The sequence below is a fragment of the Betta splendens genome, chromosome 2 (assembly GCF_900634795.4).
Source record: "Betta splendens chromosome 2, fBetSpl5.4, whole genome shotgun sequence".
Taxonomy (NCBI): Eukaryota; Metazoa; Chordata; class Actinopteri; order Anabantiformes; family Osphronemidae; genus Betta; species Betta splendens.
This window is the reverse complement of record NC_040882.2, coordinates 6215508-6238645: the sequence shown is the minus strand read 5'-3', so window position 1 is coordinate 6238645 and position 23138 is coordinate 6215508. Positions and strand designations below refer to the sequence as shown.

The following is a 23138-nucleotide window of genomic DNA, read 5'->3' as shown; positions in this document are numbered from 1 at the left end:
CGTGGGTCCTCGGGCTCCACTCTTTAAGGTCGACCCTCCCACCGGGGGGAGTGTTTGCCCCTGATCTCATGGGGCAGACAGCGTTGACCCACGGTGGCCCACTCTGGCCTCGGGTGCTGTCTCTGTGGCTGTTGCAGCTGTGTGGGCTCCCTGGCTGCTAGGATTCCTTCCTCTGCTTGCTTGATGGGCGTAGTGGCCGAGCTCCTCACATCACCCTGGCTTCCACAAGTGGCATTGTTCATGCACCAAAGTCTGCCTCACCCTTTGGGTGAATAATGTTAAGCTACAGCCTTACTGATCTTGTAGTGGGACACTCAACACCTGAACAGGCTTTCCAAATCCAACTGTAAGTACTATACTTATCACGTATACTTATCACTAACAATAACAATAACAATAATGTGTGAATATGGAAATTGTGATGTTGTATGTCATGACTTTTATTAAGTAGTATGGGATATGTATAACAATGCATATGTGTATGTATATGATATGTATATGTTTGTATGAGTATGTGCACATACCTTAATACTATTATTGGTATTAGTATTAATCTCCAAGGTAAACCACAGTACAACAGTTGTTTAGTTATGAATGTGTTAGCCTAAGGTACACTTATTTAATTTGATTGTTTACTTAAAAGATTTGCTTGGTTTCAGCAGCTGGTTGCACCCCTAACCCCTAAACAAAGATTTTCAGTCAGGATTTAAAAAACATCATAGCACAGAAACAGCTCTGGTTAGAGTCACTAATGATCTTCTATTAGCTTCGGACAATGTTCTGGTTTCTGTCGTTGTCCTGTTAGATCTTAGTGCTGCATTTGATACAATTGATCATAACATTCTATTAAAGAAACTAGAACATAGAATCGGGATTAAAGGAACATTGGGATGATTTAAATCATATTTGTTGAACAGATTCCAGGTGTTCATGTTAACATGTTAACATGGGAAATTCTCCACATCCACAAGGATTAGCTATGGAGTACCACAGGGTTCTGTGCTTGGTCAAATTTTGTTTAGCCTATACATGTCTCCTCTAGGTGAGATTATTTGAAAGCATTCTATTAATTTTCATTGTTACGCAGATGATACTCAGCTATATATGTCCTTGGAACCAAATGAAACAGATCAACTAGTCAAAATTCAGGGTTGTTTAAAATACATCAAATCCTGGATGTCCCAAAACGTCCTTAACTTAACTAAATTCAGATAAAACTGAAATTCTCAGTGTTGGGCCTAAAAATCTGAAAGAGACACTATTGAGTCAGATAGCCACCCTGGATGGCATAACATTAGCTTCAGATTCTACTGTGAGGAACCTTGGTGTAATCTTTGACCAGGATCTCTCTTTTACATCATACAATAACCAAATCTCCAGAACCGCCTACTTGCATCTTAGAAATATAGCTATAATCAGAAGCATCCTCTCTCAGTGCGATGCAGAAAAACTGATCCATGCATTTGTTACCTCTAGGCTGGACTACTGTAATTGCTTACTCATAGGATGTCCTAACAGCTCCTTAAAAAGCCTACAGCTTATTCAAAATGCTGCAGCCAGAATTCTGACAGGACTTAGAAAGAGAGATTACATTTCTCCTATATTAGCTTCTCTGCACTGGCTGCCTGTAAAATGTAGGATGGAATTTAAAATTCTCCTACTCACCTACAAAGTAATCAATGATAAAGCTCCTTCTTATCTTAAAGACCTCATAGTTCCTTATGCTCCCAGAAGAACGCTTAGTTCTCAGAGCGCTGGGCTACTTGTGGTTCCTAGAGTGTTTAAATGTAGAACGGGAGCTTTTAGCTACCAAGCTCCTCTCCTGTGGAACCAGCTCCCTCTTCAGGTTCGAGAAGCTGACACACTTTCCACCTTTAAGATTAGGCTTAAAACCTTCCTTTTTGATAAAGCTTATAGTTAGAGATGGTTCAGGTCACTGGCAATGATTGTTAGTCACAGGAACCATCTCTTAGTTAAGCTACAATAGACATACAGTAAACTGCTGGAGGAATTAATTTATACACTGAGCTCCTCTGTTTCCAATAACCTCCCATCGTTGTTCTATGTTCAACTAACCTTGTCTCTTTCTCTCCAGTAGTTGTGCTTCTCTCCCGCTCTCTCTCTCTCTCTCTCTCTCTCTCTCTCTCTCACTCTCTCTCTCTTGCTGGAGGTTTCTTCCTCGTTAGAGAGGGAGTTTTTCTTTGTTGTGATTTGGCGCTATATAAATAAAATTGAATTGACTTGAATTGAAGGAACCAAGAAATGCTTCAAAACGTCTTGGTGTACAGCTGCATTGACCTTTGACCTTGGTAAACACAGTGGACCAACATCAGCAGATGACATGGCACCCTAAACCATCACTGACTGGAAACTTTACACTGGACCTCAAGCAGCGTGGACTCTGTGCCTCTCCTCTCTTCTTGCGTTGCGTGTCAGCTTCCATGCAGCCAGAGGGCACTCTGGCACACGTTGCATTAAAGATCCATGCACACGCTTTTTTCATGCTCCACATTGCTAAAGAATTGGACTTTGATGTCTCAGTAAGGTGTCTGTAACTTTTCATGCCAAAGACCGCTGTTGATTGCCCACACGGCCCGTCTGAAAATTTGTGTTTTATGCTCTCGTCCACAACGCTCTGTTTTCGGAGTGTGTCGGAAGCTAAACTGATCGCACACCCCTTTGAGGAAGCGCATAGCCATGATCCGCTGCGGGAATCAAACGTCACGGTGACTGAATCCACTGTAACAGCGTAACTGGCTACCTTGTCCTCATAGTGGAGTTCGACCATACGTTTGATCCAAAATCTGACTCTGAAGTCGAATGTGAGGCTGTTGAAGTGGTTACACTTCGACTGGCGCAAGGTACGTCTAACTGGCAGATTCACGTTTAGTTTAATTTGATTTATATAATACGCAACTTGATTAGCTGCTAACGCTAATACTAATGGTTGCAAATTGGCAGCCTGAATTAATACAACAGAATATTCATAACACGACTACAGCTTGTTTGGGAGCATAGCTTGATAAACTAATATAAACTTATTTTTACATGTTTTTTTATTTCTCGTTCTGCTGCTGTGTGAAAATAATCTTTCTATAATGGGATCTTCAGCTGCAGCTTATATTTTGCCGTATTTGTCTGTAATTAAGTGCCAATGTAGGAACAGTGAATGCCTACAGAGGCATGGTGTGACAGCAACTATTGCTTTCAAGATATTGCATGTGTTTATTACTTTTATTAAAAAATTAAAATTTCGATAAATCTTACCTCAAGACGCCTGAACCAGTTGCCAAACCGACTGTCATGTATGGTTGATGATCCAGGACTGGAGCCAGTATGATTAAATGTGTATTCATTACAGAACACATTTAATATACAGTATATCAGACAATTACACATGCATTGAATAAATCATCATCTCACAAATTCATAAAAATCTTTAGGACATTTTACTATTTACAGATTAATCATAATGTACCTGGGAACTCTGGTTTACAAACATAGTTTTGTTTCTAAGTATATATTGACCTAATATTTTTTTAATTGCTTTTAGTTAGGTGTATGATATATCAAGTGCTAATATATAACTAATAGAAATGTAGTTATTGTTTTTTTCAGTACTAAGTCTGTGTGTATCTCAAGTTGTTGCAGGTATCTAGCCTAGAAGTCTTGTCAGCTGGTGCTGGGGACTTCTAGGGCGAAGAGTCCAAGTTCAATTCAATTCAATTCAATTTTATTTATATAGCGCCAAATCACAACAAAGTTATTTCAAGGCACTTTACAAAGTAAGGTTTAAAACCTCACACAACTAAACCCAACAAATCCCACATACAGCAAGCATTTAATTTGACAGCAACAGTGGAGAGGAAAAACTCCCTCTCTAACGAGGAAGAAACCTCCAGCAGAACCAGACTGGATGTGGGCGGCCATCTGCCTCGACCGGTTGGGGTGAGAGGATAGAGAGATAGAAAAGCACAGCAACAGCAACAAGCAACAACAAGCAACAACAGAGCACAGGCAGGATGGTAGGACCAGGGACTGGATGCAGGCAGGATGGTTGGATCCGCAGCTGCCCATCACAGACACCAAACTTTGAATCCAATGATACCTGTGGGTGAGGACAGAGAGGGAGAAAGAGTGGGGGTGGGGGGGGAGAGAGGAGAGAAGCACAACTACTGGACAGAAAGAGACAAGGTTAGTTAAACATGGGACAATGATGGGAGGTTATGGGACAGAGGAGGTAGAAGGAAACAGAGGAGCTCAGTGTATAAATTAAGTCCCCCAGCAGTCTATGTCTATTGCAGCTTAACTAAGAGATGGTTCCTGTGACTAACAATAATTGCCAGTGACCTGAACCATCTCTAACTATAAGCTTTATCAAAAAGGAAGGTTTTAAGCCTAATCTTAAAGGTGGAGAGTGTGTCAGCTTCTCGAACCTGAAGAGGGAGCTGGTTCCAGAGGAGAGGAGCTTGGTAGCTAAAAGCTCTGCCCCCTGTTCTACATTTAAACACTCTAGGAACCGCAAGTAGCCCAGCGCTCTGAGAACGAAGTGTTCTGCTGGGAGCATAAGGAACTATAAGGTCTTTAAGATAAGAAGGAGCTTTATCATTGAGTACTTTGTATGTGAGTAGGAGAATTTTAAATTCTATCCTACATTTTAGTTAGTTAAGTTATCCCACCTTCCCTGGTTTGGATCAGGGCAGTGCTTCCTGAGGGACAAGGCACCTATGTTGGACTTAGACCACCTGTGAAATACCTAAATTATTGTTTTTTTGGCAATACGTCAATAAAAGCTGAAATATTATAAAACATTTGTCTGTTTTCCCTCATTAGGTATATACATACAAAAATAGTTCAGTGAAACAGCAATAGTCAAAGCCAACTTTATTTTTAACCAATGCACCAGCACTATAATGCTGGATAAGTTACCATCACAGTTCAATTTGCAGACCACAAAGTGAATGGGTGGGATTCATAGTTATGTTGACAGCATAGTTTCTGGAGTGGAACAGGTAAAGTCATGGGTAGTTGGCTGGGGAGATGTGAGGATCTTTTTTCCTTCACGTGTTGGAAGACATCGGAAGCAGTGCAGCTGCTGTACAGATGGAGGATGCAGCTGTTTTCCTTGACACCACTCTAGAAGGTATAAAGAATAGAATAGCAGATTAATGAAATGACCAGTATTTCCTATGTATCTCACAACCTTTACAGATCTAAACAATAAATGGAGGTAATAGATCAGTTTTAATGGTGTGTGGAGCAAACACGTTTTCAACTTAATTTATAGTGCTGGTTTGTTAAATCTCAGCATGACATTAATGACCTCCTTTCTGTCTGGGTGCTCAAATTCTGCTCAGAGGCCGGTGGGACAGGGATGTTTACAAGGTCCTCCATAGAACAACCTGAGTCCAGCAGGACTTTATTGAAGATGGTCTCCATTACATTTTCCACATAATCTGCACCATAACACTAGAGTTACAAATTAACCGTCAACAGACTAAAATATCAAAATAAGTTGACCAACTGCATACAGATTAAATACATAGACAATAATATAGATCAGATTATGAATACCACAACTACTGAAATGTGAAATGCAAAATCTCTGTCAAATAAAACTGCATATTGGCCAACAAATGATTATACTGCTGTTAAATGTACATACCTTTGCTCCTGAGGTGAGCACTCTTCTACTCTTCTACAAGGTAGCCGTGTGTCCACAGTGGCATCAGTTTGAGAAGCAACCTCCTCGCGTTTCGGTAGCTGGCATGCGTCAGCCTGTATAAAAAACATGTCACGTTTACAGCTAAAGTAGCTGACTAGATAAGCAACAACACACATGTTAGACTTAGATAGAACTTGCAATAACCCAAATTCACGGGTCTACTCGGGCTACAACATACACATGACAGGCTCGGTAGTAATTAGAAACACAGCTGACTCTCACAACTTACTAGCGCTAGCCGCTAACGCTGCGCTACCATCACGCTAGCAGCTATAATGTGAGCTGAGTGAATGACCTCAGTACCATACAGTATATCACACGATTCGAACCGGACAAATGCTGGAGAGGCTTGGACTCATCCAAATTGCGTATCAGCACCTTGCAAAACTGTCTCTCTGTCGCTGTAGCTGTTAGATTCAACGGTTCTAGCAATTAGCATTCCTTACACAGGAGGGAAGCTACATTATAAACAGAGAAACATCTGGAGTACATACATCAAATAAGTATCAAGCATGTACTTACGTTTAGGGAAGCAGCAGGTGGGCGCTTCTTCAACTTGAGTGACTTCTTCTTCATTTGTCTTTTAAATGGCAGGTGGCAACCAACTGAAAGGTGCATTAGCACCACCTACTATGGTAGACTGCGCAGTGAGTGACTTCTTCTTCTTTTGTCTGTGACTGGAGGGACTGAAACAAAATGTTTCAGGTACATTTAGGGGTTCAGGTTTGTCTGAGGGGGGCGAAGCTGGTTCTGTGATTGGTCAAGCGAATGCAGACGTATCCAGTCCGCCAAATTTGAAACAATGGTTCTTGGACCAGATCGGATAAACTCTCAAAAATCGGAATTAAGTAGGGGGCATACTTCTAACACACCAGGAGTGTCTTAATGTGACCCAGGGAGTCAAATAAACGTACCAGAATGTCCAAAAAGTGAATTTTGCATGTGTATAGACCTTTAATGCCCCCTTGGCTGATTCTTTGTTTTTTCATTTCCTGTCGTGTCCTGTTATTAGGTTGATTAGTGTCACCTGTTTAGTGAGTATTTAAGTGTCTAGTTTGGGTTCAGTCTTTGTTGGTTCGTGATTGGTGTTACGTTGATGTAGAGATGGCGAAATCGAAGCCTCATAAATCACTGAGCAACAATGACACAGTTGGGCTGAAATCGACACATTGCTCGACACCATCACGACACAGTCACAACAACGACATCTGCTGGTTGTGCGTGAGAACTGCTTGAGCAGACTGACCATCAAACCCTCTCTGATACGTGGTTGTTCAGGGTCACAGTCCATGTTTTATTGTCAAATAAAACTTATTTAATCAAAGGTGTGTAATTGTGTTTCTCTCTGGATAATAATGTATAAGTAGCCTTGATGTTGCAAACATGTTTGATATCGATGTTATTAGAGCTGTATTTGTTCTTCTGCAACTCTGTTTATTACTACATTGAGGAGACATGTTTGTCAGTTAGTTTAATCAAAGACCTTTATTTCATTTTATTTTTCCACAGAACGTGACTTTAATCACATTCTCACCACCTCTCCAGCTTTGGAGAGGAGCCGTTTGCACGGCACTGATGTCTGACAAATAAAGATATCATATTGGAATTGCGACTTGTCAAAATGTAGTTTTACTGTAGTTTTTAATTACATTTTGAACTTGTCATAAATACATTGCAGATATCTGTAATGTGAAACTTGTCTATCTTATAGATCATCTATCATCTTATACAGTAGATCATCTCCGGACCGCTTGCCACGTTTATAAAGCTCTGACATATTAAAACAACCGTCCGTTCAAACTGCACATAAGCCGCTCGGCAGTCACGTGACGTATCGACACCTCTCGCTCTCCTTGGTCACGTGATTCGGAACGCGCTCGAGATTCTGCTTGATGACACTTCCGCTTCAAAAGATCGATGCTGAGTCGAGTGGGAGGTCTCGAGTTGGACATCTCTACGTTGATGTTAGAAGTCGTTTCTGTCTTGTGGTCCTGTCCTGTCCTGTCCTGTCCTGTCCTGTCCTGTCCTGTCCTGTTCTGTTCTGTTCTGTCCTGTCCTGTCCCTGGTCAAGGTTTGTCTAGTCTCTATATTGTCCTTGTGTTTGTTGCATGTTTTAGTGAGAAGTGATTACTTAATGCTCCTGCATGGCAGTGATTTTGAGTTACTTCTTGTCCCTGTGGTTTTTGTTGGTGTTTTGTTGTCCTCATTACAGTTATACATAGCACGTCGCATAACTGTTACTGATTGCAGGCATCCCGCAAGGTTTGTGCTGTTCTATGTTTTGTTATTAGTTGGGGGTTGTAAGTCATCAAGTCACTTCCTATGTTTAGTTTATTGAGCCTCTAGCAATCGTGTTTGTCTTTGTACCTGTATTGCCATCAGTTTCAGTTAGTTATCGGTTAGTGTTTTGGTACTGTACATGCTTATGTATTGTCATTTAACTAAATAACATTATTGTTGCATAGCTTGTGTGTGGTCCGTTGCGTTTGGGTCCTCCCTTCAGTCCAGTTTGTAGGCCATTGTAGCCTGTTTTCTCGCTCATAGTGAGCGTGTTTTAGAGTACAGTTTGAGATTAGATTGTCCTGTGTGTGTAACACAGAACAACACTTTGGAGCATTTAGCAGCAGTCCAGTCATTTTTGCCTTTAGCCCATGTGACACGCTTCTGACTCTGTCTGTTGTTCCAAAGTGGCTTGATACAAGAAATGCGACAGCTGAAACGCATGTCTGCATACTATACAGTACGTCTGGGCGTAGTGGTTCTTGAAGCACTGACTTCAGCTGCAGTCCACTCTGTCTCTCCCAACATGTTTGAATGGCTTTTGTTTCACAGTCCTCTCCTCTCAACTTTTTGATGGTATTCTAATTATATGACCAGCATCTGTACATGACACATGATGAGTCCTGTGGGATAGGTTTTGCAGTTTCTGATCAGTAAATCAATAGACTGAGCTAAGAGGAGTAATGTATCTATTCAAAACCTGTTTCACTTTAAACTATTCAACTATGATTAAATGTTGAAATGCCTGCTGGGATAGGCCGTATACAAATGGCTGTATATCACCAATGCCACCTCTATAACATAATTTAATGGTTTAATATTTAAAAAATAGAAAAACTTTGTTGGTATAAGCTGAACCTGTATAGTATGATTTTGTTGTTGTTGTTGTTGTTGTTGTTGTTGTTGTTGTTGTTGTTGTTGTTGTTGTTGTTATTATTATTATCTCAGTAATGGCAGAAAACAGTCTTAACCAACTATCTCCACACATTAATCAACTCATCTACATGTGTCCTGAATTGACACTTTTGATTTTGAAGTTCATTGTAGATACTGCTGAAGGTCAATTGTAGGTGCAGCTGGAAAGAAATCTGCTTAAACATCTGTAAGGATGTTTACTGGTCTGTTTATGCCTGGAGCGAATTACAGTGAAACCTCGTTGGCTGCATGTCAGTAGAGGGTGTTCTGTTGAATACACACCGAGTAAATCATAATCAAGCCAGTCACGTTTATAGCACATAGGGCTACATATTTAGCCTAACACAATGCGTGTTAGGCTAAGTATAGAAGCTTAACAGTCCTTCAAAATAAAAGTCTTTATGGCTTTAACAACAATGTCTATTGTTACAAAGGGAATGAATGATATTCAAGGCGCTGTCATGTTCCTAGTCATATCCCTGTTTTATTTTGAAAGACTTCCTGTTTTGTTCATGACACAGCTGTTTCCTGTCACTTCCGGCTCTCATTATGCACACCTGCCTGTCATTTAGTAATCAGTCTTCAGTATTTAAGCACCAGTACTTACCCAAGCCAGTTGCCAGATCGTCATGCGTACATTTTCAGCAAATACCGCATAGCTTACCTTGTCAGCGATCCTGTCCTGTATCTCGACTTCGGATTCCTGCCTGCTTCCCGTACCTAACTACTCTGTGAAATACCCTGCTTGACTTGTCATCTAATAAAACTGTCATCACTTAAATCACCAACCTATCCGCTCTGTGCGTGTGGGTCCAATACCTGGCGCAACCAATGTCTGTCAAAACTATTATCTTTTACACTTATGTAATATACCTATATAAAAATGCATAATCTTTATGCCTACACCACAAAATGATACCTTAAGTTTCGTTTTGACCATTGGGCTTCTTAAAATAACTTCAAAATAAAGTACAAAAACACAAATGGAACTTAACTACTTAATAGTGTTATGGTATCTTACAGTTACACTATGTAATTGTGATAACCAAGATAGCGTATTGTAAAGAAATGACATCACCTCAAAAGGTTTACGGCATGGATCCAGTGGCCGAGTAACTGTAAAAACGCAGTCTTAATACACCAGTAAATAAGTAATTTCCTGTAGCCACGGCATGTACCGTAGGAACAGCGGCATGTGCCAGAGATGGAATGGATGCCGGAGAAGTCGTAGATTCGGTGGCCTGTGTCACGGCACCTACTGTAGTGGCAGCTGCCGATGCCGCAAATAGCTCTCTGTCCTACTGCCTCCTGTCCATCTGCACCATCTCCACCTTCCTCCTGTCTTTCAGCCTGTCCTCCATGTTAATCCTCCCCGCCATGGGTGCCTGCACTGTGTAGCGGATTCAAATTATTAACAGTTTGATATTAATGCAAAAACATTAATATACCTCGAAGTTGGGGCACCAGGTTTGTTTTAAAGCTGAAACCACGCTTGTATTAATCTAGTCAACGCCAGATGTCAATTAAATGAGTTACCAGTCATGAACAACAATAACCACTTTCTTGAGATAAAACCAAATCAGTCTCTTATGCTGTGAATTCTTGTCGCGGTTCAGTGACCTCTGCTTAAATCTGAAGAACAATGCACACAAAACCAGATTCCTTTTAACGTTTATTAATCTAACACTACTGGATATATGAATAACATGATATGGAAATACTCAAAAAAATAGAAAATGAGAGAACGATCAGAATGAAATGATGAACAGTGAATGAATCAATGAGTGAAAACACAAAGAATGGTCAAGACCTCAGTGTGTGATGGCTTGGATCAAGCGAAAAGAGTATTTGTCTCTAACTAATTCGAATCTAAGGATAACTAATGAATTTGGGATGTTCAATTTTAGCGCTTTGAGAAACACCAGACTTCTCAGAGGATTAGAGATGTTCGTCTTGCCTTAGTTTGGAGCTGTAGCCCATGTACAGCGTCTCCCGTTACCGGTTCGGTTGAGCAGGCGTGCCCTCTCTGGTCCAGGTGCCACGGCCTCTGGGCCAGGAATCTTAAACTAAACTTAAACTAGCCCAAAAAGAAAACGGGCTGGAATCTAATTTAATTAGTTCGATCAAAAATAGCGAGTCAATTAAGGACTGGTTGTAATAGTTTCAGTTTCGCAGAGTTTCTTGATGATTTTCTAACATTACAAAAATCGTTGTTCGTTTGTGTTTCTAAGTTTAACTTAGGTTTACAAAATTTAAGAACAAAGGAAAATTAAAGAAAAGTAATGCAACGCAAAAAGAAAAGATGAAAGAAGTTTGAAAATAGAGGGAAATCCGATTCCACTAGGGTGTCACTGGTTTAAATACCCCTGGGGCAGTGGTCACTGCAGGGCAGAGAATTTAGTTCAACCAGTGGTGAGAGTTCCACCTCTTCAGATCAGGAATCAAACTATTGGATTTCGATTGCTCCTAAATCTGGGATAATTAAGCTTTCCTCTTTTCATCAAGCTCAAAGTTCCATCACACCATAACACAATAAACATGTAATGATCACTTTGACACTCAAATAAGCAGAGAAGTCAGAATGGTTAAACAGCAACATTAAATGCATAGAATCTTAAGGTCTTATATGTGGGCCCTTACAATGCTGTAACAAATGAAATGTTATTCATGATGACGGGTCTTGTCTTATGCAACACCCAGTAAACACTAAAACGTACACGAATAATAAATGCAAGCAAAATCAAATTATAAATGACCTAATCTGGACATTACTAATTAAACAATTGTAACACTTAAAAATGTAATACAATAATGAGGATACTTAATTGTAGCTGGTGGACATAGTCTATGTGTATGTTGCACAGATTAAAGGAAGTAAAGAAGGTGAGTATCTGTATTTCAACTTGTGTCTTCACACAAAGGAAAGCATGGTGATAAGTTGAAGTCCCTTTGTAACTTTAGGAATTTCCTGGCAAATCTGTAGATCAGGCATTGAACATCACACAGAAACCAATCTAATATCAAATGAAAACATTTTGTCCACAGAATACAATGGCATCTGTTTCATGGAAGTTGAAAGTTCTGGTGCATCGGAACCAGAACGTGTGTCCAAATGAAGTTTCTTGTTCTCATGAGCACATTCCACATTTTATGGCTGGTGGTCCCAGTTCTGGGAGAGACAGCTTCTTGGTGATAAATGTGACAGCCTTTTGGAATGATAAGCAGAGGTGGAATCCTGTGTGATTTACAGGTAGATCAACAACGTGGACTCATGATTCTTTGATATGGACATTTGAGATGATGGCGTCAATCTCTGGGGACTGGAAAGGACGTAGAGGCTCTTCAAAGGAGGGAGTTAAGTTCACATGTAGATCAGGTTACCTCAGTCCAGACGTGGATTGCTTCTGTACAACTGCCTTCTGCAGCAGAGTGGGAGTTGTCCTCAGCTTTGTCTGGGCCGGCTCTGATGAGATGTCCCTCTTTGCCATAACCAAAGCACTGCCTCTGATGTGATGAATTACATAATCATAATCATCCTCTCTGGGCCTAAAACCTAGGTTCAGTTCTTCCTCCATAATGTTAGGGACCATAAACACTAGACATCTGTGAGAAATCACATGGCGCAGTACAGGTTGTTTGCATCCTGATGGCAACTTCTTGAAGGGGGAAACTGTTTTTTGTGTGATAGTTCTTGTTTCAACAGGTCATCGCTAATAAAAGGTGGTACGTTGGACTGAGTATGTTTTATTCTAGTCCTGTAGGTACAGGTACAAGTAGGAGTTTGTCTCTGTTGCATTTTCATATCGGATTGTTTGTTCCTTTGTCATCCACTGTGTTTATGTTCACATGTTATACTTAAGGTGGTATAGTTGCGGTAGCAACATACCCTCGTTGGTAGAACCAGGGGTGGGGTTTCCTTTTTAATGACAGGTGTTCATAGTTGTTATTTTAACTAGGGCTTCTTCATTTCTTCACCTGTGCTCGAGCTAATCGCTGGAGTGTCACTCACAGACCTAATGCCACACGAAGTAATGTCATCGTATGAAATTTGCAGTTATTGTCATGGTCGTACAGTACATTTGGTCGTCTTTAATGGTTGCAATGCTGCCATGCCTAGTGAGGAATTAAGGGCCAGGGGCCTCATGTACGAAGGGTACTTACACACAAAACCTGGCACAAGAATCTACGCCACGTACGTCTATGTTGGGATTTATCAATAACTACGTAAATTAGAAATTAGCATAACTCTATGGTAGCTCACTGGTTTGCGTAAGTACTTTTCTACAGCTGGTCTGTTTGCGACACTGTGGGTGGGCGATACTGCAAACTGTGGAGTCGATCCGATACCAAGTAAATACTGGACCAGTATCGCAGATACCGATACTTTTTGACAATTGATGCATTATCAAATATAAATATATTTTTTGTTTTGTTTTAAATTGTATTCATTTAATAATGACCAGTCAACAGTAAATATATCATAGAAATTGGTGGTGTTGCCACTGTATTTGAAACCCTTTTTGCATATTGTACAGGTTGCCATTGTATCATTTTTGACTTGAAAATATAACCAAATCCTCCATCCTCCATCCATCCAAACACATTTTTGCCAGCCCGAGTTGTTGAGTCACGGTGGGGGGTGTCTGCTTCGCTCTAGCATACAGTGCACAGGCTCGCCGCTTACACACAGGCACAGGTCGCCTGTTTGAAATAACAGCAGCAGTGCGGAGGAGCGAAATTTCAACCAAAGTATCAATATTTTGTCGGGGTATCGATCGATATCAATACTAGCGTCGGTATCGATATTATCGATACTAGAATCGAGTGCACATCCAGCTGTTGACCACAGGGTTCCAGCCATGGGGCATCCAGAGGGAGCTGCAGACCGGTCGGGTAGTGGACCCTGAGCCGAGCCGAGCTGAGCCAGCTGTGTGGGACGCAGTGATCCGTACAGTATGTCAGCAAGGCATCAAGTCCCCATATAATGCGTTTGATCAGGGCAACGTTAAAGCGCAATTTGTAGCGAGAGGCGGTTTGTCTAACGTGATCGGACTCATCAACTGGACACATTTTAATTCATCATTGTACAAATAATCTGTGATGCACAAATGCAGTTACAGTTAGCAACATGGTCAGTAAATAATTTAACGGCCTTAATATTAATTCTTGTTGTACATAAAACCTGTGCGCCCCCAAATATCATCCTGACTTCAGCGTCAATACTGGTCGGTGGTTTAATGTTAAACTTATTAGTTGCTGAACACTGTGTAAGATGGTTTGCTTCTCCTTCACCTTCACCTGTTTATGTTTATTTGATGTAGAAGGTGGACTTCACGTCCACCTTTATGTCAGACCACTTATGTTTTTATTTCCGCTCCTGTGCAGGACCTGCAGCATTAACATCTGCACACGCAGTTCCGCATGGCGTACTGCGCAGACGCAAACTGTATTTAAATTAACATATTTATATGGAGACGTGTCACAGGAGGAGTCTGCTACTCATTCATCAGGAGGTGATGTTAACTCTTGCATTAAAACATTGTTTTCTGCTGAGACACTCTGCCCTAACCATACCCCAAGTTTCGCTCAGTGCAATATTTGTGCAATATGTACACTCTGATCACTGTTTAGTGTTATTAATTGTGTTATGATTTCAGGAACCTCAACACTTCATTATTTTTGATTGGTAACATCCAAATTGAGGCATTCCTAATCTCTTATTATTGTTACTTGTGTGTGTTTAGAGTATGTTACTACTGTAGATAGTGGTGAAACAATTTATCATGTGATAACATTTCAACCATTGCAGCACCATCAGAACTTCATCTGAGATTTCAGTAGTTTTGTGTATTTGTGTATTTGTTTGTGTATTTGTGTTTTACGCCAGTAATCTACCGCTTACACGGAGAAGAAGCACTGTTTTCTTGTAACCAGCTGATTCTCACATGATCCAGGCCCGTCTCACTAAGCCAGAACAAACACGGTCCACAGATTCCGTAGTGGGACGATGAACCAATTCCAACTCCCTGGTGACTGGACAGGTGGCACTTTCCACAGGATGGTACCGAAGGATGCTAAAGCCTTCTACTGCTTTGAACAGGCAAGACCTCTCTTGATTTCACTGACAAAGCTGTTGTTTTCTCAAAGCGCTGAAAGGGAGCCTTCCAAATTCACTAGTAATTTTTAGGTACAGTTTCTAGAGATTAAAAACATTATCTTGCCCAAATTCATCACACTCTTGTTAAGGTTCATTTATATGTTCATATAAAGTGTTCATTTCACCACACACACACATTCATGTCATTTTATCAGTTTATTCATTGCTGGTTTATTGCTGGTTTATATCTTGTGTTTAAATACAGTAAATTAATTGATGTTTATCCATCCATCCATTTTCCACACCGCTGAGTCCCTGTATGTGGGGTCGCGGGGGTGCTGGCTATGGGCGAGAGGCGGGGTACACGCTGGACAGGTCGCCAGGGCAACACGCAGACAGGCAACCATTCACACACACAACCGCATGAGCAATGGAGAGAGGCCAATCAACCTAATGCACGTCTTTGGACTGTGGGAGGAAGCCGGAAAACCCGGAGAGACACGGAAAGGCAGAGGAATCCGGGAATCAAACCCAGAACCCTTCTTGCTGTGAGGCGATGGTGCTACCCACCGCACCACCGTGCCGCCCTACTGTTTATATTATGTATTATTGTACTCTTATTTATTCAAACAAATAATTTGTGTCTCTCTTAGGTGACTCTGTCCCATCTGTTAAAGCTGGTCTAATCAGACTCTAGTGCCATGGCCAAGAAAACAGTTGTGACGACCAATATAGTTTATTTTCAGATCTAGGTATCCTGGTTGGTTATCTTAAAACAGTCCTGCAGTTGGTGGGAGGCACCTTCAGGTTAGGTTGTAACAGTGATTGTTTTGGAACTGGAACTGCGCCATATGAAAATGGCTGGTTGTGGAACAGGCTGAAATAAAGGGCTGCAACCACAATAAGAACCAGAACAGAAAAGAAGACGAAGATGGAGACACAGACAAACTGCTGCTGCAGCTAAAAGCCGCTTTAACAGGTTTTATGGAATGTTCCCTGTTTACGTGCTACGTCAGACATTAAGACTTATTTCCTCTAAACTCACCTGGTTTCCTGTAAACAGAGAGGGGGTGGAGTCTCTGTGATCATGTAATCCAGTACAGAGTTCAGAGTCCATTTAGAGAGAACAGAGCAGAAGGAGGAAAAGTTAATTAAACACTAAGAGAAGTTGAGGAGGTGAGTGTTTAACAACATTACTGTTACTCAGTTGATGGTGTTTGGGTCTGGCTCCTGGTTGTTATTTGTCCTGGTTCTGGTTCTGAGCTCACAGTGGGTGGTACTGACGGCTCAGACTGACTAAGGTCCAGAAACGTGGTGCTTTTCTGCTTCTGCTAATTTTCTCCTTCCCTCTTGGTGTTTCGAGTTTTCCAGTGACCACGTTAACTGGTGACCAACTGATTGCTCATCGTTTTGGTCCCAGATGTTTGTTCTACATAAGTTTGATGCTGAATCAAGCAGACAAACTGCTGTTGCAGCTGAAAACCGGTTTAATAGGTTTCATGTAATAGTTCCTGTTTATGTGCTGCGTCAGAGATTAAACACAAACTGTCATTATTTATGTGATAATGTAAGAAACACAATCAAAATTATTTCTGCACGTTTTCTCCTTCCCTCTTGGTGTTTTTCAGTGACCACGTTAACTGTGACAAGTTCAGCTGTTGGTAGCAGCACGTTGACTTCTCCGTCACTACAGGATCTAAAAACACTGACGGTGTTTGGAGTTTAAGCAAAATCAGTCTGGTGCTGTTTGAACGTTGCTCCTGTGGTAGTTATAGAAGCAGTGGAAATCAAACCAGGACTGAGGAGCTCTGCTCATCAATGTTACTGAGTGTCTTGACGAAGCCAGTGCTCGTTTTTCACAGAGGAGCACATGCGCTGGACCTGTACCTTTTCCCCTTCACAATTTACACCATGCAGCAGCACTTCCTACTGTCCACACAGCGCTCAGTATATGATCACTTTAAAGCCATGAACCCTCCATTCTCATATCTAACAGTATAAATAATAATAATTTATAGGGGTGTCTGATGTACATGTGTGTTAAACATCAAACTGTTTTCAGACACTACATGAATAGATACTAAATTTTGTTAAGCAGATCAGTTTCACTTCTTTCTTGTCTGTGACGTGTGGACAGACCAGATGAGCTGCTGGACACTGAGGTTCTGAAACAGTGAGTGAGGAAACCGGGCTCTGCTGGGTTTAAACCTTCTGTATGTGCTGGTGACCAGTTCACCTTCATCACACTTTATGTTAGAAAAAGCTCTTAGAAGCCGTTCCTTCAGTCAGTTCTGTAAAACACTTAAACACAGTTCACACTACATTTAAAAATGAAATCATTCTAGAACCATGTTGGACAGAGTGTTGCTGCTGAGCTCTGATGCTCTTCACGCATTTGTGGGAGATGAGGACTGATCCACAGACAGAATCCATCCAGTTCTATTTAATCAAAGGCAGAGAAATGTCCCAGAACGCCAGCAGACGAGCTTTCAAATCAGAGAGTTCCCTTTAATCCATGTTCACACGTCTGGATTAACTCATGTCCACAATACTTCCAGTCAGATGATATGAAGCTGTGTTGACTTGTCTCCTTTGGCAGAAACAACAGCTGAAAGTTTTTTGTTACAGATGTTCCTCTGAATCTTGTAGGATGCTTGGCTTTCACTCTTCTGTCCAGTTTACCCCAAACCACCTGGATGAGCTTTAAGTCTGGACAATGTTCTGGTCCTTCTACGTTTTCAAAAAGAAGCTCTGGTTCTTCTTTGCTCAGGTTTTATTCTGACGTCTTTCTGCCATAAAACCATAACCCGGAAGAACCAAAATGTAACGATTGGATTTTTGGTAGTTTAACCCGAAAGGTTCCAGTTCAGTGAGCGCTGCAGCGGTCTTAGGCCACGCCCCCAAACGGTTTGATTGGTTAAGAAGCGTATCTCAGGCCAGTACCGATCAGCAGCTCGCTCCTTCAGTGACCCACCCATAATGAAAACAAACTGCATTAACACGTCGGCATCAACAAAGTCTTGTGTTAACGGATGATTAACGTGCCCAGCACTAAACCTTTAAGTTTAAATTTTAGTCTCTGCACCGTTTCATGTACTCAGTAAATCACAGAGACATCCCTTGACCTACACAATGACTCTGACTCCAATTGCTGAGTTCATGTCAATGTGATCAGACTGGTTGTGGTCCCTGACAGAAGTAGAGCAGCTGGTGCAGCTTCCTCTGCCTCCCACTGTCTGACTGCATCCAGCTGACACTGATATGAACCACAGAAGAAAAGACAATCAGTGGAGGAGCAACTGATGATGATGATGATGATGATGATGATGATGATGATGATGATGATGATGATGATGATGATGATGATGATGATGATGATGATGATGAAGCAGGATTTGGTGGATAAGTGTGTCTTCTAGTTCACACTAGCTTGGACTTTTCCATCCCCTGGGTTAAAATCCAAAGAATAATTTCCTCAATGTGGGCTCAATTAAGTTGAAATATTATTGAGTTGATGTGCAGATGAATGATTTGTGTTTCTTCTCCACATGAAGGTAGAAAGTGTGAATCCAGTAGCATGAATCAGTGTGAGGACAGAGAGGAGGGAGCCCCTCCCTCTAAAACCAGTCTGTGTGGGGACCATGAGAACCAGAACAAAGCTCAGAGGTGATGATTCTGTCTCCAAGTCACACACACATCACTGATTTACTGTTACTGCTCATTTAGGACTCAATGTGTGAGAGTCATCGTAGGTGTTTTTCTATCAGGTCCCATCAGAAACCAGGATCAGCTGGACCTGGACCTGAACCTGAACCTGGAGCCAGCTGTGTGTCCTTCAAGAGCGACCGGTCAATTGTTCCTATTATTAATTTCAAAGGCCGACCTGTATCAGAGTCACAGTGAGTTGTTGCCAGTTTGAATCATTCTGATTAGTCTGATGTAAACTTTCTCTGATGATAAACATTTGTGTTGTTTCCATTTCTTGATCTGGTTGATTTCTGTTGAAGTGTTGATGTGAAGGAGAAGCTTTCTTCACTCTGATCATTGATCAAATCTCCATCCAGCAGTAGCTAAAGCTCTGATCCTGTAGAGGGTCTCAGGGGCTGCTCCTCTTCTAATGAAGTGCTGACGTCAAAGGAAGCCGCTGATCATCTCTCATCAAATCTGTTTATTGACGTCTCTACATGAAGGTTTTGGTCAAATGTCTTGAAGCTTCTTTACTTGCAGCATTAAATTGAAGTTACTACTGGAGACTTTAGTTGTGATGTTGTTGCAGTGGAGACGACTGTTTGTCCTCAGTGTCGGCACCAGAGCCGACGTCCAACAATGAATGAATGTAGGAAGTAGTTAAATGTTCCCAGTTCAACATATTCCCACTGGGAGCTGCCCAGTACAACCAGTCTGATCCCAACAGACTCCTTGTTCCAACACTTCAGCCTTGTTCAGTGAGGGAGGCAGAGATATATGTTGTTCAGACCTGAGACTGAAGCAACTGACTGACAGTAAACCTTCACCACTACAGGGAGTCTCTGACTCACTGCTCACATCCAACATCACTTCATGGACCTTTACCTTGTGTGTGTCTCTGTGTGGACTCATTCTTCATGGTTCCTCCACAGAGTGGACCAGCAGAGCTCAGAAGTTCCCAGTGCTCAGTCTGTCCAGCAGCACCAAACACACCTGGACTCCATATTTATGGTCTGTACATGTACAACTACTACTGTTCATGTGTTATGTTCAATCATCTCCATGCTGCACTTTTTAGACCAGTGGATGTCAGTGTGTCCAACATGGATCTGATGTTTGGCTCCATGGTTTTAGTTGGATCAGGTCATTCATATAGTTTCTGTTCCAGGTGCTGGAGGAAAACATTGTCACGTTTGTGAAGAAGGAGCTGAAGAAGATCCATAAGGTTCTGAGTCCAGATTACCCAGAATGCTTAGAGGGTCAGAGGGAGGATGAAGAGGAGTTGGATGGTGAGGATGAAGAGCAGAGGAGGAGGAGCAGAGATGCATTTTTTAAGATCACAGTGAACTTCCTGAGGAGGATGAAGCAGGAAGAGCTGGCTGACTGTCTGCAGAGTAAGAGGATTTATCAACATTTAACATAACAGACACAATCACACATTTACTGATGTGTTGAAGGTGAAGTTGGCTAAATGTGGAGCAGAATTTAATAATCAGATGCTGCAAAGTTCTTCTCTTCACTAGTTCTAACGTTTAAGGCTGTTTCATTAACACTATGACTTGAATCAAAGAACCACACATTTGTTGACTCCTGACAATTTGTCTTTTTTGTGTTTTGTTGGACCTAGATCTGATAATTCCAGTACCAGAGCTACGGCCCATCACATATTACCAGCAGATGCTTCAATCAAACCTCAAAGACCAGTTTCTCTGTGTGAAACCAGGCTGGTCAGAAGTCGACCAACGTATGGATGACATCTACACAGAGCTGTACATCACAGCTGGGCTGGATTCACACATCAACACACAGCATGAGGTCCAACAGGTTGAGACGACACAGCAGAAACAAAGATCAGCAGAGGAGCCAGTGAAGCCCAGTGACCTGTTCAAACATCCCCCTGGTAAATACAGACGCATCAGAACAGTGTTGACCAATGGAATCGCTGGGATTGGAAAAACAGTCCTTGTGAACAAGTTTGTGTTGGACTGGACCCAACAAAGGTCCAATCAAGACGTGCATCTGATTTTCCCCTTCACCTTCCGTCGGCTGAATCCACTGAAGGGACAGAAGTTTAGTTTGTCAGAGCTCATTCATGAATGTATCCCAGAAACTGAGTCCATCAGCCTGGAGGCTCTGAATTACATCTTTACACATCTACAGTCATCAGGAAACAGCAACTATGACAAGAGCAGCTTCAAACTTCTGTTTGTGTTTGATGGACTGGACGAGAGTCGCCTCCAAATGGACTGTAGCACCAGTGAGAAGGAGACGGGTCAACGTGACGTCACAGAGTCCACCTCAGTGGATGAGCTGCTGACAAACCTCATCAGAGGAAAACTACTACGCTCTGCTCGCATCTGGATCACCACACGACCTGCAGCAGCCAATCAGATTCATGGAGACTTTGTTGACGTGGTGACGGAGGTCAGAGGGTTCACTGACCCACAGAAGGAGGAGTTCTTCAGGAAGAGATTCACAGATGAGGAGCAGAGCAACACAATCATGTCCCACATCAAGACGGCACGAAGCCTCCACATCATGTGCCACATCCCAGTCTTCTGCTGGATCACTGCTACGGTTCTGGAGGATCTGCTGGAAACCAGAGAGGGAGGAGAGCTGCCCAAGACCCTGACGGAGATGTACGCAGAGTTCCTGGGGTTTCAGATGGATCGGAGTAAAGACAAGTACGGACCAGAACAGAGCAGCAACTACATCAAGTCATTGGCTAAACTGGCTTTTAAGCAGCTGCTAAAGGGAAACCTGATCTTCTATGAGGAAGATCTGAAAGAGAGCGGCATCGATGTCAGAAGAGCCTCAGTGTGTTCAGGAGTGTTCACAGAGATCTTTAAACAGGAGCGAGGGAGGAAAACCAAGGATAAGATGTTCAGCTTTGTTCATCTGAGCGTTCAGGAGTTTCTGGCTGCTGTTCACATGATGCTCTGTTACACCAACGGGAAGATGGAGGAACTGGAGGAGTTTCTGAAAGACTCCAAACACACAGAATCAATGCTTAACAAAATAAAACAGTTGTTTCTTCATCCTTTAACTCGCTCATCTATGGATGTTGTCCTGAGTAGAACCATGTTTAAATCCCTTCACAGTCCAAGTGGCCACCTGGACCTGTTTGTTCGCTTCCTTCATGGCCTCTGTCTGGAGTCCAACCAGAGAATCTTAGGAGGTTTGCTGGGTCACACAGAGAACAGTCCAGAAACCATCCAGAGAATCATCAACAACCTGAAGGAGATGAACAGTGATAGAATCTGTCCAGACAGAAGCATTAACATCTTCCACTGTCTGATGGAGATGAACGACCACTCAGTCCATCAGCAGATCCAAGAGTTCCTGAAGTCAGAGAACAGATCACAGAAGGAACTCTCCTTGATCCAGTGCTCAGCTCTGGCCTACATGCTGCAGATGTCAGAGGAGGTTCTGGATGAGTTGGACCTGGACAAGTACAACACATCAAAGGAGGGACGATGGAGACTGATCCCAGCTGTGAGGAACTGCAGAAAGGCTCAGTAAGTCCAACGTTAATGTGATCGTTAATATTCTACAGCAACATGAAGCTGAAGCCTCAGTGTTAAAGAGAAACACTTCACACAGAATCTAAAAGTTCACAGTGAAAATATCAACTACTGGTTCCTAGAAAACTTCTTTGTTGAGGATCAGATCAAAGCAGCTGTAAAGTTAGTGAACATCGGGATCTTCTGTCTTTCTTTGCTCGATGGAGGTTTAAGTCAAATCCAACAGAGAAACTTCAGCTCTGAAGAGTTTCTGCTAAAAGCTTTTGACAGTTGACATGTGATCACAGCTGGCGGTCGTTTCTTTCAGTGGATGAAGCGTCTGCAACATGTTTCTATGATCTGTCTTTGGTTCTTCTGGTTCTGTCCAGACACACTTTGGTTCTAATCTCTGGGATCTGGTGGAACTAACAGAGCTTCACACTTTGTGATGGATGAGACCAACTGAGCTACAGCTGCTTCAGCATCATTATTCATGAAGTCAGTTTGTGTCACAGACACTTCATTTATAGACTTTATATTTTCTGTCATCACAGACTTTCTAGATGTGGACTCACAGAGACTCACTGTGAAGTTGTGGCCTCAGCTCTGAAGTCCAACCCGTCACATCTGACACATCTGGACCTGAACTACAACTACAACCTGCACGACTCATCAGTGAAGGTTCTGTGTGTTGGACTGGAGAGTCCTCACTGTCGACTGGAGACTCTGAGGTCAGTGTTTTTCCTGGTTCATGTGTCAGCAGCAGTTTTTCAGCTCGTCACTTCAAACGTCTCTACTTGAATCTAGAATGAAAAGAGACTCGTGTCAGAAACCTGCAGGAATGATTGACAGTTTGTTGTGACTCTATGAAGTCTGTGAAGCTCATGTACAAAAGTTTGTGGCATCTTTTTCTGTAAATGTGACTCAGCAG

The 23138-nt window shown here is 42.0% G+C and overlaps 1 protein-coding gene across 13 annotated transcripts in view; it reads left to right on the top strand.

The window, feature by feature from the left end:
- Positions 1-23138, top strand: part of LOC114851105 (NACHT, LRR and PYD domains-containing protein 12-like) — a 166759-nt gene that overhangs the window by 63367 nt on the left and 80254 nt on the right. The window contains exon 7 of one of the 13 annotated variants that reach the window (XM_055507082.1): positions 22762-22938. The exons of the other annotated variants lie outside the window; for them this stretch is intronic. Coding sequence (XP_055363057.1) covers positions 22762-22938 — 177 coding nt within the window. The remainder of the gene's footprint in view (positions 1-22761; positions 22939-23138) is intronic. 13 annotated transcript variants of the gene reach the window in all.